Raw genomic sequence first — 15,236 nt, forward strand, 5'->3', positions numbered from 1 at the left:
TTTCCAAGTGTAGGTGTGATGAATGGAAATCTCAGCTTGGTTTGGATATTGTTAAGCACGGTGATGGGTTTCCACATGTGTCAAGACACCCGGCTGACCAAAACAAAATGACTATGGCAGTCTTTGCTGTGGTGATTCCCTTCAAATACTTAATACGGTTGGTGAAGAACTGTATGGATTGCACATTTACATTTCAGCTTGCAGTATTTAAGCTAAGGCCTTGCTATCCCCGCATTTTAATTAATAGACAAGACAGGCCTGTTCCTTCTTTAGTAAATAGCAAAATATACTTCTGGCCATAAACAAGCTGCCCCAAAAAACTCAGTTGGTAATGGGAGCTCTTGTTGCCAGATAATTTACATGTGTGTTGTCTGCAATCTGTGAAATATGATCTGATCATAATAATCATAAATAAAATTTGTCAATGAAGAACCTACATACCACTTCAGAGGATAGATTTTATCAAATTCAAGCGGAAAACAGTAGATATTGGTCTTAGTCCCTGTTTTAGGGATTAATTTAGCCTTTTATACACGTCATAAAGCATGTCTGGTGCTTTTTGGCTCCGAACTCTGTTTTTCTGTATCTCACCTATCTATACAGATGTTTTACTTGGAGCTTTTGTGTTATGATCTGGATGCTTCTGGCAACCAAACTATTTTCTCATAACTGCTCAGTGACCTAGGGCTACTGCAGACATCTGTTCTTGACCACATAGAGCATAATATGCTCAGTGGTGTTCAAAATCTTTGCAGGCAAGTCAGGCAGCATGACACAGGACTACAGTGACACTTGATTTCCTTCACTGCTGCATGATGTACATATATATTCAATTCAAATTACAGCTGGAGGCTATTACATGTTGAGATGGTGCTATTCATTTAACGCAACCACATTTTCACAAAACAAGGACGGATTTATTTTAACTTCAGGTTGAAATCAAGGTTATTACTGAAATTCTGAAATATCTGGAAAAAATGGAAATTAATTACATTTAAAATACAAGCATGATATTTTGCTGAGTTCAGATCGGACCTAGCAAATGTAATACTGCATTATCAAAAACTCATGTATTCCACAGGTCAATGATGATTTATTTAATGAGAACAGCAATATAAAACCTGGTAATGCAAAAATATCTCGAAAGGCTCATATCTGTCTAACTTCTAATAGATGCTGCATACTAATCCATGCATTTGATTACATAATAGCAGCATAATGGCTACCAAACAAACAGAGGAACCAAAGAAGGAGTCTGTTGAGCTTGTGTAAGTCGAAGTCAAATGCATATACTGAACCAGGATCATCTTTTAAAGGCAATTAGATAGATGCTTGAAAAAGCATATTACACACTAATAAGTGAACAAGAGAGGGTGTTTGGCAGAAAGCCTTCCCATTACAATGTAGATACCCATGAACTCTTAAGAATAAGATCTCTAGAGGAGAAACGCCAGCCGGCACTTCAATGTGCAAAAAGCCACTAAATGGGTAGGAAAAATAAATAAAATAAAATCATATTCTCATGCCAACTTTGGAAATCAAGTTATACAAAGTTCTCAGTAACTCCTCTCATTACCTGAAGTGCCTCAAAACTGACATCCATAATCTATGGTTTGTATTGAGTTCAAGCATTTGTGGGGAAAGCAATCGAGTACCTTAAGAAGAAGAGGTGCATAAATCCAAACTCCACACAATGAATGGCACCACCCAGATACAACAACAAATTGGATTTTATATAGCGCCCTCCACGCCGGACGGCGTCTCAGAGCGCTTCACAGTAACGAATCCCGGGGCCGAGCCAGGGGGAGGGGAAAGAGCCAGGAGGAGGGGGAGGGGGAGGAAGGTGACCAAAGGCGCGGTCGAAAAGAAAGGTCTTCAGTAGAGACCTGAAAATAGGAAGAAATGGAGCGAGGCGAAGGGAGTGAGGAAGGGAGTTCCAGAGCTTCGGGGCATAATGGCTGATGGCACGGCCGCCGAGGGTGGAACGGAGGACTCAGGGGAATGAAGGCAACGGATACTGTTTTGAGGAGAGAGGAGGTCAGAGAGATAGGGGGGGTGCAGAGGAGTGGAGGGATTTGAATACAAGAGTGAGGATAGACACCGAACCAAATACATTGGACAAACTAACTACACAGCAAAACAGCAAGGTGGCCTAGTCATTTGGCTCAGTTTTACCTTTCAAATAAAAGCAACAAAATACTGTATACATTGAAATTCAATATTTTCAAATGTTTATGTTACAGCTGCAATTCATGTTTTTCTTTGCAATAATTGAAAAAGTAAGGGCCTGTATTTCCTTGCAGGCTAATCTGTCACATTGTTAGTTTCAGGTCATTCTGACCTGTTCTCAAGTACTGAACTTCGCAAGAGAACCCTGTGTGATTTAAGTAATGGATATTATTTCCTCACAATATTTGCATAAGATGAAGTGTTCAAGTATCTGACAAATTAATATCGATTGGTTCTGCCTTCTCTTAAGTAAATGATGCCAGAATATCAATCTAAACTTGAATTTTTGGTTGTTATATTTTAGATTAATCTATTGATAACATAACAGGTGCTAATATTTCCATGTTGTTTAGGCACAAACAACTATTAAATGCAAAGTACAGTACTTATCTGGTTAATGCCTACCTGACTTATCAAGGCTCTAGGGGCTGTGAATATGTCCACACCTCAAGTCAAAGTGATGAGGCATACACGAGATATACAATTACAATAGAAATGCCAGGTTTTGTTAGTTAAACTTATCAGAGTTATTTGAGTCAGTGTTTCTGCCCCTCACTCACAGCATGAGTCAATGTCTTCAGGGCAAGGAAATTGGTGGAAAAAATATAGATAAAAATCCTTTCCCCAAATCCCATATTCCGTTACAGATAACTCACAAGGCAACAGTTAAAGCAGTTTATGTGAACTGCAGAAGCTGATACATACATACAATCTGTTTATATTAAATTGCAGATGATTCACAACAGTGCTCTCAGACCTGTAACTTGCACAGCAGGATGTTTTCCAATTTCTGGGGAAAGACCGACAATTCAACAACAACAACAAGATTACATTTGTACAGCGCCTTTAATGTTGGGAGGACGTCCCAATATATATATTCAATATATTCAAGCGGTATTATACACTGGATTTCCACTTCCAAATACAGGATCTCACTTTATATGTGTTTCTCTTCCTCACATTGTGCAGTTCCACATTTTCCCATTTCTTTCACGATAATTGACTGAAATAAATGACATTGCAAAATCCCTCCACCATTACATTAATTAACCAGTCAATTCATAATTACTTGGTGACTGAAAAGCTCATGCACATTCACAATGCAAGAAAATATTTAGGTAAGTGCTGTTTGGCATTTTGTTTGCATTTTGTGTTGGGGACAACAATGGTATCTCTTGGGATACACAACTTGCAGAAATACAAAGGTGTGTAAAACACTGCCACCTCGAGACTGGTGACAGAATTGTCATTTCCAGTCAAATATATTGGAAGGTTCAAAAGCTACTACTGATTTGTTGTATGCACGCCTCTGTTTACCTAGCAGTAAGTTGGAACCCAGTTGTTAGTCAATTGGCGGATCGCTTTCCGGGGGTAATAATCCCTTCAAAAAATAATAATTTGGTCAATCAACAATGACAACTACAACTTGGATTTATATAATGCCCTCCACGCCGGACGGCGTCTCAGAGCTTCACAGTAACGGATCCCAGGGCCGAGCCAGGGGGAGGGGAAAGAAGGTGACCAAAGGCGCAGTCAAAAAGAAAGGTCTTCAACCGAGACCTGAAAATAGGAAGAGAGGGTGCGAGGCGAAGGGAGTGAGGAAGGGAGTTCCAGAGCCTCGGGGCGTAGTGGCTGAAGGTACGGCCAGCGATGATGGAGCGGAGGATTGGGAGGACAAAGAGGAGGTCAGAGCGAAATCCATGGCTGTTCATGGGACGCTGCTGTACGCAATTGGCTGCTGCATTTCGCCCACAAAATGAAGTTAATTCACTTTACAATATATTCTGTGAAGCGCTTTGAGACGTCTCGAAGACGTGATAAGGCGCTATATCAAATGCAAGGATTATTATTACATCCCACTGGTACCTTCTTCAGAAATTTAAGAGGGTAGAAAGAGGTAAAAAGTAATTGACCCATTAAGCCCCCTCCCTTAAAAATTCATCCTTTCGAGACCTTCACACCCATCAGCTTTATTTCCTGAGGCAAAGTAGATGCACAGACAGATAGTCCCTGATGCCTCCAAAAGTAATCAATCAAAAATGTTCCTATCACCACCATTCAACCCAACCCTGCTTCCTTTCACTGACAAGTGACTAACCTTTCCTGCATGCAGACACCTCCACCTGTACACCACCTGTACACTTGTATCATGGCCATCACCTACAGGCAGCAGAGAAAGAAAAAGAGAGAAAACTGACAGAATTAAAACTAATGAATAAAAAGATATATGTGATAAATAAAAATATATTCTTGCCTATTTCTTTAAATTTATTATCTTTCTCTCTTGGCTTCAGGCTAATCTTTTCTTGCTTTGATCTTATTTTTAAACTCCGTTCAGATTTTCTGGCAGTTCTTCCTACACGTAATATTTTGCCCTGGTATGCGGGTTTTTTCTGACTAATATTTAATTTCCTTGTTTTGCTCCAGTATGTCCTTTGTACATTCCCGGCTTTGTTCCTCTGTGCATTTTTTTCCCCTTCTTATCTAATATTTATTTTTTATCTCTTCCATTTATTTTCCTCTCTGATTTGTTTCATTCGAATTCAAGATCCTCATCCTCGCCTACAAGACCATTCACGGCCTTGCTCCCTCCTACCTCTCTGACCTACTATCCCCCTACTTACCTACCCGTACCCTCCGTTCCTCTGGCTCCGGTCTGCTCCACATCCCCCGGCCCCAACCGCCCTACCATCGGTGGCCGGGCCTTCAACCTCTCAGCCCCGAGGCTCTGGAACTCCATCACCCAGTGCCTTCGCCGCTTCCTCCCTTTCCTCCTTCAAGGCCGGTCTCAAGACCTTTCTCTTTGACCGTGCCTTCAGCTTCCCTCTCGACTCTCTACCCCCTCCTCACTCCCTCCCTTCCCTCCCCTCACCCTGACCATTTCCCCCCTCCTCGCCCCCTCCCTTCCCTCCCCTCACCCTGACCATTTCCCCCCTGCTCGGGTCCTGACCCAACTGTACAGCGCCTTGAAACGTCCTCCCATCATGAAAGGCGCTCTATAAATGGAATCTTGTTGTTGTTGTATTACCTTATTTCCTGGATCTTATATCCAGCGCATTCCAACATGTAATTTGCAGTGCTTATAGAGGCCCCGGCTTGTTCTTGGTGTTGTTCCATGATACCTCAACTGTTTCCTCTCTGCCCCAAAGGCAGCTGGCTCCATTCCAGGGGCTTCTGGATTATCTGTGTACCTGTATGCAAAATATGAACCAGCCAACGTGTAACAGATGGGCTGATGCATGCGATGTCAGACAAGTCCAGTTTAGAATTTAAAAAAACATAACAAATGATCCTAATACAAAGGAAACCTCAAACAAAGTGCTATGAAGCAGATCAAACACCTTTCTTTCATCATGCGAGGGATTAAGTCAAAACACACAGCGATACGATTTAAAATAAATAGTGGGATCTGTATCAACTGGGGCATCTGAATGTTGCTGTCGCTGATGAGGCTGAGGATACCAGATCAAAATATTTTAAAGTCTCCACATTTCAACAACACCCAGAAGACAGAAAGAAAAATGTAAAATGATTGCCACATCTCAGATTCCAAATAATAATAATCTTTGCATTTTATATTGAGTTCTATTACATTGTCGAACTGTCTCGAAGCACTCCTCAAGATTCACTGTAGTGAAGTGACCTTATATTTGTTGACCAACACGGTAGACAATTTGCACACAGTAACGCAAACAGCCATGAATTGAATAAGCAGTTTTATCTGTAGGATTATTGGCAAGCACCCTGGTATATTAAATTTGCAAAGATGTTTTTGCAATTCAAGAAGATACTCCTTATGACTCATTTTTGGGTAACAACTGTGCAATGGTTGAGAGCTACTGTTCCAGAATGCTGTGTTTTCCTCCACCACTGCTATCCCTGCCGACCCTTTTCATTTGTGTTTGTCATTGTGATCTTTACTATATTATCCCCAAATGACGCACATATTTCCGTCTACATTCTTTTGTTTGTTGCTGAGTGTGGGGCAGATTGGAAAGCTGCAACAATTTGGTCTGATAATACAGGTTTGTGTGCAGGACTATCTCCCCATCTCTTTCAGCGATGACAGGTAAATAAATCTCAAAGGAAATCTTGTTACCAACCCTGTATCTGTTGCTCAGCCAACTGTGCAATGGGAAATCGAATCCTGAAGCAAATGTAAACCCATCAAGACCTATCTCTGACCTCCAATTAAAAATAGAGCCTAAGCATGTTCCGTCCATTTTTAATCTTAGGCCAACCCTTGATGTGGCTAATAAATAGCAGCGGCCTCATCTTCAGTAATATCTCAGAAGACAAACCCTAATATCAGGTTATTTCATCTCTGTCACCAACTGTATTAACTTACTCATGTTTATTGTACATGTATTTCAGAGAGATATGTGGAAAGGACAGTATATTGTACCTGTATATCATTGTAGACTGCAGTTGACTGAGGAGATTTGTTGCCAAGCATTATAATGTTACATTTGCCTGAGCAGTTCTTGAATAGTTGAATCATTAGTTCATTGGTTAATATAAAACTAAAGTCATCTAATACTTACATCATCCCTTTCTTGATTATGTATAAAATAGTACAAGGTAGAACAAGGTGGAGTCCTGTAGCTCAGTAGTTAGAGCACTCGCCTCGCAAGCGAGAAGACCTGGGTTGCATTTCCTCGGCAGGGTGAAACATTGGGTAAGTTTCCTTACTCCGCAATTGGCTGCCATGTTTGCATACAAAATATACAGTCAATTTACTTTATAGTATATTCTGTGAAGTGCTTTGAGACATCTCAAAGAGGTGATAAAGCACTGTATCAAATGCAAGGATTATTATTATTATATCAATTGCAAGGATTATTATTAACCAGTGTCAGATAATGCCATAAACCATGAGAGAAAAGCCTGAATGTTATGTCAGTGTCATCTGAAACCTAAGTGTCGATATCCTTATAGATCACTCCAGGATATGTTAATATGTACTGTATATTTTTTTCATGCTCAGTATTAGTGGGTCATCAGACAATTTACAAACAGCAAGGTCTGACAATCAGTCATTAAACAAAAGATCAATTTATCTGGAGGATTGTTGTCCACTTACACTAGGAAAAACTTCTTCCCTTTTCAAATAGTGTCATGAGAATTTGCCACCTACCTGAACAGGCAGGTAGGACTGCGATTTAATGTCGCATCTGAAGTACAATATCTCGAATAATGCATCGCTCCCCCAGTACTGCACTGGAATATCAATTTAGAGTATGAGCTCCTGACATGGTATATACAAACACTACAATATTCAAGAAACCTTAGCATAATGAAATCAGACGCCATTTTATATTATTTAAAATGTGTTTGCAGTACACAAGAGAAGAGTGTAATGGGGAAAGCTGCATATATAGATCTTTGTGTTTTGCTCACCTTAGGTTTCCCAATGCCTCTCGTGTTAAAAAACAACAAAATTTTAACTAAATGACTAATGGTTCGACGAACCAGTAGAAGTCTAAACAACTTTTTCAGTCATGTAAAGTGAAATGAATGTCAGTGGGTAATCTTCCTGTGAGCAAAAGTGCCGAATATAAATAGATATGTGAACTGACCCTCCAGTAGCATGGTTTAAGAGCTTTCACACTGCTGTTAGCAGTTGTGCCTCTAAGCAAAAGAACAACTGCAAGACCATCTGGATAAGAGTACATTCGCATTCCAAACCCATGAGCATAAACCGAATAAATAGAGTGTGCGTCGTTTTAATGTTTTACAAGTCAGATGAGTAGCAGCTCCATCTCAGGATGATGATGATTACGCTTTGTGCGCTAACAACGGTGACCTTCGGGCATCGCACACATCGTGTTTGTAGATTATTCAGTAACGCTCTTGCAAAGCAGTGCGCTACACTGAAGGCTTTCCTCAGAGATTCTGGTGCCCTGTTAAAAGCAACAGACTGCCTTAGAGCACGTTTTATAAGCCTACAATTCCCACCAGGTGAGATCTTGGTTCTGTCTGGTAGGAAACAGTTTAATAACTAATCTTTAAAGCACGAACAAGAACAAATCTTGCAGTTTTGATAGAAACCTGAAGTCAGTTTTCTGCCTCCCATCCCTCCATAACCTGAATCTTTTGTAGGCCAAGTGTCTCGTGGATACAACTTGATTAACTAGAAGCAATGGAAAAACATGAATAATCCCTCAAAAAAAATCAGTGAATCCTCGACTGCTTGTGGGGCACTGCTGTGCGCAAAATACACTGTCAACAACAACAACAACTTGGATTTATATAACACCCTCCATGCCGGATGGCATCTCAGAGTGCTTTACAATCCACTTTACAATATACTGTACATTGTGTGAAGCACTTTGATGTGATCAGGCGCTATATCTAATGCAAAGATTATTATTATTATAAATGGTTAAGAAAACCAAAAGCGGTGAAATTAACAGAGTTTCTCAACACATTCTATGTGTTGATTATGATATAGAACGCATTATGAATAAAAGCTCACTTTCCCCCAAAATAAAGCTGAAATGAATTGAAGAAAGAGACAATTTCTCCTGAATGTATACCACAATGCCTTATTTGTTAGTCAATTAGCAGATCACTTTTCCGGGGGCAATAATTCCTTTAAAATAAATAAAAATAATTTCGCTCAATCCACAACTGTTTGTGGGACGCTGCTGCGCGCAATTGGCTGCCGCGTTTCGCCCACAAAATGCCCAGTCAATTCACTTTACAGTATATTCTGTGAAGCGCTTTGAGACGTCTCGAAGATGTGATAAGGTGCTACATCAAATGCAAGGATTATTATTATCGTCAATGCCTTATCACATTGTCAAAATGTCTGGTGGTGCCACTGACAATGGCTTTCTTATTTACTGTCTCCTGTCTCCCACAACATTCCCCAAGTGAAAGGACAAGCAACCCAGCTGCTCCCACGCCTGTAGCACTGGTCTGGCAGCTGACAGTTAGCATGTACACACAAGGGAGTAGCTTTGAGGATAATTCATTTTATTTTATGTTCATCAGTTTCCAAGGTAGTAATAATAATAATAATAATTCTTACATTTGATGTAATACCTCTCACATCGGGAAATACAGGATATACTATAAAGTGCAGTGACTGTGCATTTTGTGGGCAAACGCTACTTGCATCTAATTTGCTCATCACATTCCTTTCCCTGTCCTCCCATCACACACCTGTAACAGGTTGTGCTCAGTAAATATTTATATACTGCACTGATGTCTTCAGGAAATTACTGAAGAGGGTTTCTCCTGCTGTCCTGGCCAACAATCCTCCAGATAGAATCGATCTGTCACTTCATGGCTGTTTATGGGATATTATCGTACGCAAATTAAATTGGCTGCTGCGTTCATCGGCAAATATGCAGTCACTACATTTTATAGTAAATCCTGTGAAGTGCTTTGAGACATGTTGACAAGGTGGTAAGGCGCACTGTGTCAAATGCAAGGATTCTGATATATTATTATTACTAGAGAGGGGAGGGGGAGCTTAAAATTCAATAGCCAAAAAAAATCTTACCAGTCAGTCAACAGTTGGAGCAATTATGCTCCTGATCGTTTAACCAGAGCAAACATTACCAGTATATAACTGTAAAAGTCCTAGTTCAACAATGATGACACACTGACTTAGACATAATACTGTAATAATAATCCTTCTTGATACAGTGTCTTATTGTGTCAATATGTCTCAAAGCAGTTCACAGTCCTTTCTCTGTCAAGTGTAGTGACTGTGTGTAGGTAGGCAAACCTTATGCTAAAATGACGCCGAAAGTGGATATTTGTGTGGTTACATAACAATAATAATTCTTGCATTTGATATAGCGCCTTACCATGTCTTCGAGAGTCTCAAAGTGGTTCACAGAATGTACTGTAAAGTGAATTGATTGTATATTTTGTTGTGTCCAATGGCGATGCCAATCGAATATTCTGGAAAAGCCTAGTGGATTGAGCAGGAAGGGAAGACAGGCCAGCTGTAGTGACATGTCAGTGTGACTCCTGCAGCTGACACAAGCTGCTGAAACTCTCCAGCCCCATAAATACACTTGCTGCTCAAGCTGGGCTTAATATAGATCTCACGCAGATAGCAGCAGAATTACTGCTCCCTCCCATATTGCAACATATTTTTGGGGAGTGGAGGGGAGTTGAGGTAGGAGTAGGGGTGGGGGTGAAGACAGAGGAAAGTAACAGGTCTGAGGGCTCCTGCTTGAGCTGAAAGCCACTCTCCAAGACACTCTCCCTTCCTGTAGCTGAAGATGTCTGAATACAGCAATGACTCTGGGCAAGAAGAAGCAGAAGGGTCCATGGTGGTAGGGGATCTGGAAGAGGATGAGATCCTTGCCACACTGTCCGCCGAGGAGCTGAAACAACTGCAGAGCGAGATGGACGATCTGGAGCCAGACCTGCAGGTGCCCATCGGGCATAGACAGAGAGACCAGACGGCCAGACCTCCCACCGGCTCCTTCAACCACAGGTCACTGATTGACTACATACACTGGGAGAAGGAGACGAGTCGCATCTTGGATGAAGAAAGGGTCCCTGTTAACGTTGCCCAGCAGCCAGTGGTGAGTGTTTCAACCAATTACTGTGTTTCTCAATTGAACCAATGTCCTCAGGTAAATTCCATCAGCTGGAACTCTGGTTAGGGGGTCACTTATCTCTCTAGCTCAGTGCTCACCTCTCTCCTTCGCTCCCTCTCTCCCCTTCTCACACCAACACAGACTGCAAAGTAATAATGAAGCGTTTCTATATACAGCTCTCCATTGGGTGCCCTGGGGGATTAATGTAAATGAGTCATCCTGCCTGCGGTTCTTGATAATTGTCATCGATTTCAACAATAGTCCCAGTGCAGTCAGACGTTGATTGGGAGGTTTATTTATTTATTTGCCCATTTTATGGTGCAGTTGGCTGTCCTTTGCTAAGTCACTTCCTGAAGAAATTAAGCATTGGATTTAGGAACTGACTGGGGTCAAAAGGTTCTGGGTTCAGTCATTTGAGATGGATTAAATGACTATCATGTCTAACAAGAATCCTCCTTGGGGAATGTCTCAGCAGTAATAGAGGGCATTGTTAATGAGTGACAATTATCAGAGTTGTTTGATTCATCAATGAGAATTGGTGGTGTGGACACTTCCTGAACCCCACCAACCAAAACACAAATAGATAGTAGATCCTTTGTTGGACACCTATAATAATAATAATAAAAATAATCCTTGCATTTCATATAGAGCCTTAACACGTCTTCGAAATGTCTCAAAGCACTTCACAGAATACACTGTAAAGTGAATTGACTGTATATTTTGTGGGTAGTGTTGTGTGGTTACCAAAGCCACCTATTCAGAGCCTGTGTAATAGAAGCTCCTGGTGAACAATTGTTTGGCAAATTCTTAAATAACAACAACAACTTCAACAATAACTTGCAATTATATATCGCCCCTCATGCAGGGTAGCATCTCAGGGTGCTTAAACACAGTCTTGCTTTGAAGCCGTTTTCTGTAGCTCTTAAAAGAAACTTACAGACAACCAGCTTCAAAATTATGGCTGTATTTAAGAATTTGCCAAATTCTGTGTGTTCTGAAATGCTGCGTAAATCTAGACTCAGGTGAAATTGTACCCTATTGTGTCACAGCTTTACTAGTATCAGGAAACTAATAATAATAATAATCCTTCCATGTGATATGGTGCCTTAACTACATGTTAATGTAAAACAAAAGATTAAAGAACTCTCTTCTCAACAGCAAAATATAACTGAGGCTTTGGAGGAGCTGCAAGCTGAAGAAAAAAACAGCTGTGAGCAAAACACAAATGTCCGAGGTGATAGCGATAAACTCAAAGAAACTGTTCAATGTCTGAATGAAAACAGCCAATGGATTCAGCAAGGTCTTGATGACGTGGTTGATTGTAGGGAGATAGAATGCAAACCAGAGAAGGAGAAGGAAATGCTGGGGCTTCTTAAGACTCAGCAAAGTGGAGACCAGAGAGTGACTGAACCTGTGTTAAACGCTGAAGAAAATATCAGAGATGCACATGAAATATCAGAGAGCAGCAATTCAGATCATTCTCCACTGCAGCAGCCGATTATGGAGCAGAAGAATGAAGATACCATGACTGTGTGTAATAAGCCAGAGCCAAGCTCCTCCACTGAAGATCAGAGCAATGTGAATGGCAGCAAAGAAGAGAATAAAGAAGATCCCACACACGTGAATGAAAGTCAAGAGAATGCAGAGAAGAAAATAGCCAAAATAAAGACACCAAAGAAGCTTGGATTGGATAGTAATTTTCTGAAACTGACAGCTAGGCCCTCAGGAAACCCAACACTTTTAGACGAATCTTTGAATAATATTCGCAAGAACAAAGCGGACCTTAAAGAAATCAACTTGAACAATATAGAAAATGTCCCCAAAGACATGTTACTGGAGTTTGTGGAAGCTTTGAAGAAGAACAAACACATCACCACTTTTAGCATAGCCAACACGGGGGCAGATGAGAACGTGGCTTTTGCCCTGGCAAACATGCTTCGGGAGAACAAGAAGATCGTCACTCTGAACATCGAATCCAACTTCATCACAGGCAAAGGCATCGTGGCTATCATGAGGTGCCTGCAGTTTAACGAGACTCTGAATGAGCTGAGGTTTCACAACCAAAGACACATGTTGGGTCACCATGCTGAGATGGAAATTGCCAGGCTTTTGAAAGCCAACACTACCCTCCTAAAACTGGGCTACCATTTTGAGTTGCCTGGCCCACGGATGGTTGTCACAAACCTGTTGACTCGTAATCTGGATCAACAGAGGAAAAAGAGGTTGGAAGAGCAGAGGAACCAATCGGTAAAAGAACAGGGAGAGATGATGGAGTCCTTGCAGAATCTTCCCCCTGGGCTGCTTGAGATGTTGAGTGACTATATGCCTGGCTTCGCAATGTTCAACAAACATCCAACCCATCCATCATTGTCCTTTGACAATTTCCCAGAAAACAACTCCGAGGCATCCCAAGTGAAACTCCAAAGAACTTCCAAAATGCAAAATAAAGCCAAGGCTGATGAAAATGGGACACACCTAAATGAAAAGGCCAATCTGAAGGACATGATAAAGACATTGAAGCCAGTTCCGAGAGGCCGACAAGCACCTTTGGTTCAAGAGACGCCTCGGGATCAATTGTTGAATGATATTCGTCACAGCAATGTGGCTTACCTAAAATCTGTAAGTGAAATCTTCTTAAACTTCTGGTGTCTCCTCAGGGATGCTTTATAATATAATAGGTCTTTCTCAAACCTTTACACCGTTCACTGGTGGTACCATTCACCCTGTGCAATGTTAGGTTACATTAATCTTCATACATATGAGAAAGCCAGCCAGTTTTCTAATTTCATATAAAAAGCTTAGAGATGTTTGACACTGATGCATTTATGATATCTGAATGCGTTCACTGTCTCCAAATAACTCTTGTATCCATTATTCTCCAGTTAAATTATTATGAATAGAAGTGACACTGTGCCATGTTTATATCACTGGTGTAACTACTTTGCTCTGAACTCTTTCTCTTATAATATTAATGGTATTCTGTGGCTATCTGATGGATCAGCAGGTAAATGCACCATCTAGCATGTTACTGAGCCACACAGACTAGGAGAGTACCAGCTTCAACCTTGATCAGTTCTGATTTAACTCATTTCAACTGAGATGGTGGTCGATGCATTATATTGGCCTCAATACTCTCCAAATTTATTCCTTCTTGACCCTGCTGCCCCACCACCTCCCCCCCCACTACACCCCTGGTGAATGTTAATAGAAAGCAAGTTTGAATTTGGTTTGACTGCCATCCGCCAGCTGAGTTGTTTATCATCATTTACTTGTTGGCCTGACAAAGAGTAACCATTTCGATAAGACTCCGATCCTTCTCTTTCAAGTGTAGGCAATCCCTTCAATCTGTTTTATCTCCAACTGGTACGTACTTCATTGCTGGATAAAAATGTGCCTCATCGAAATGATGAATAGGTGTCAGATGAGTCACTCTTTCCATAAGTAATAATAGTCTTGACTAGACTCCTATCTATCAAAGATATCAAGCTTCTCCATCATAAAATCAGAGGATTGTCTGCTGTTTGAGTGGTTTGATTAGTTAATGAATCATATAGATGACATTGCTGCTCATTTTATGTATATTCCAAATGTCCTGTCATGTTTTATAGAGCAGAGCTGTCAATCATAACTGGCTCATCGCCAATTCTGATTATATTCCTGATTTGACTAAATAGCAAAAGTACATGCTCACAGCCATTGTTTTCTGACTTCTTTAACCAGTTTAATTCACAGTTGTGTGATGACGAAAAGGTAGCAGAAAATTGACCCACTGCTGTAGAGCAGTGATGAGCCTTATTTAACTCTCCAAGTTGTAGATGATTTCCAATGGGCTTGAGCGATGAGGAAAGAGAAACTGAAGTATTGATCATTGCAAAAATAGTTAATGCTGCATTTTTTAAATACTGCAAAAAACCTTCCCCAAATAAATCTCTGTATTTGCATATCTTTATTCACACAGTGCATCAATATGTACCTGGTTTTAGTAAATAACATTGGGATACATTTTACATAGTATATAAATATGTTTAATTATGAATTGTAGTACAATAATATATTATAGGACTGTGATGGTTTCAACTTATAAGTGATGAAAAGGGCATAATTTGCCCAATAAGAGAGCAAGTGTGCAATTCCTTGTAATTTGGTGATTAAGAATATATCTTCTGATAAACACTGACATTCACTTATTCTTGTTATTTTGTGTACAGGTTCAATTGCCAAATATCCTGAATTAGATTTATAATCATCATGAAATGGAATGCTGAGTGACGTCTCAAATATTGGTGTTGTGCAACCAAAGACAGAGTGGCTGAATAATATGTTGACAAGTCCCTACTCTTTGCATATCTCCACGGAAACAATTATGAAAGAACATTTCCAGTGGATTTTTTTTGTATTGAACAACTCCACAAATCACGTACTGAGCGTTAAAAGCCA

At 40.5% G+C, this 15,236-nt stretch overlaps 1 protein-coding gene across 1 annotated transcript; it reads left to right on the forward strand.

Annotated features, from left to right (window-relative positions):
* Nucleotides 1–10,269: 10,269 nt before the first annotated feature.
* Nucleotides 10,270–15,072, forward strand: lmod3 (leiomodin 3 (fetal)). The gene is made up of 3 exons (XM_007895206.2): nucleotides 10,270–10,784; nucleotides 11,958–13,418; nucleotides 15,008–15,072. The coding sequence occupies exons 1-3, from the start codon at nucleotides 10,476–10,478 to the stop codon at nucleotides 15,032–15,034; spliced, it is 1,797 nt and encodes a 598-aa protein (XP_007893397.2). The 5' UTR covers nucleotides 10,270–10,475; the 3' UTR covers nucleotides 15,035–15,072.
* Nucleotides 15,073–15,236: the final 164 nt, after the last annotated feature.

This window comes from Callorhinchus milii, unplaced genomic scaffold (genome assembly GCF_018977255.1).
Source record: "Callorhinchus milii isolate IMCB2004 unplaced genomic scaffold, IMCB_Cmil_1.0 Scaffold12, whole genome shotgun sequence".
Taxonomy (NCBI): Eukaryota; Metazoa; Chordata; class Chondrichthyes; order Chimaeriformes; family Callorhinchidae; genus Callorhinchus; species Callorhinchus milii.

Bases quoted from the DNA above. Each gene is read 5' to 3' on its own strand.
- lmod3 (XM_007895206.2), top strand. From the start codon at position 10,476: ATGTCTGAATACAGCAATGACTCTGGGCAAGAAGAAGCAGAAGGGTCC. The intron at 10,785-11,957 runs GTGAGTGTTTCA...TCTTCTCAACAG, and splicing joins ACGTTGCCCAGCAGCCAGTG to CAAAATATAACTGAGGCTTT. The intron at 13,419-15,007 runs GTAAGTGAAATC...TTTTGTGTACAG, and splicing joins ATGTGGCTTACCTAAAATCT to GTTCAATTGCCAAATATCCT.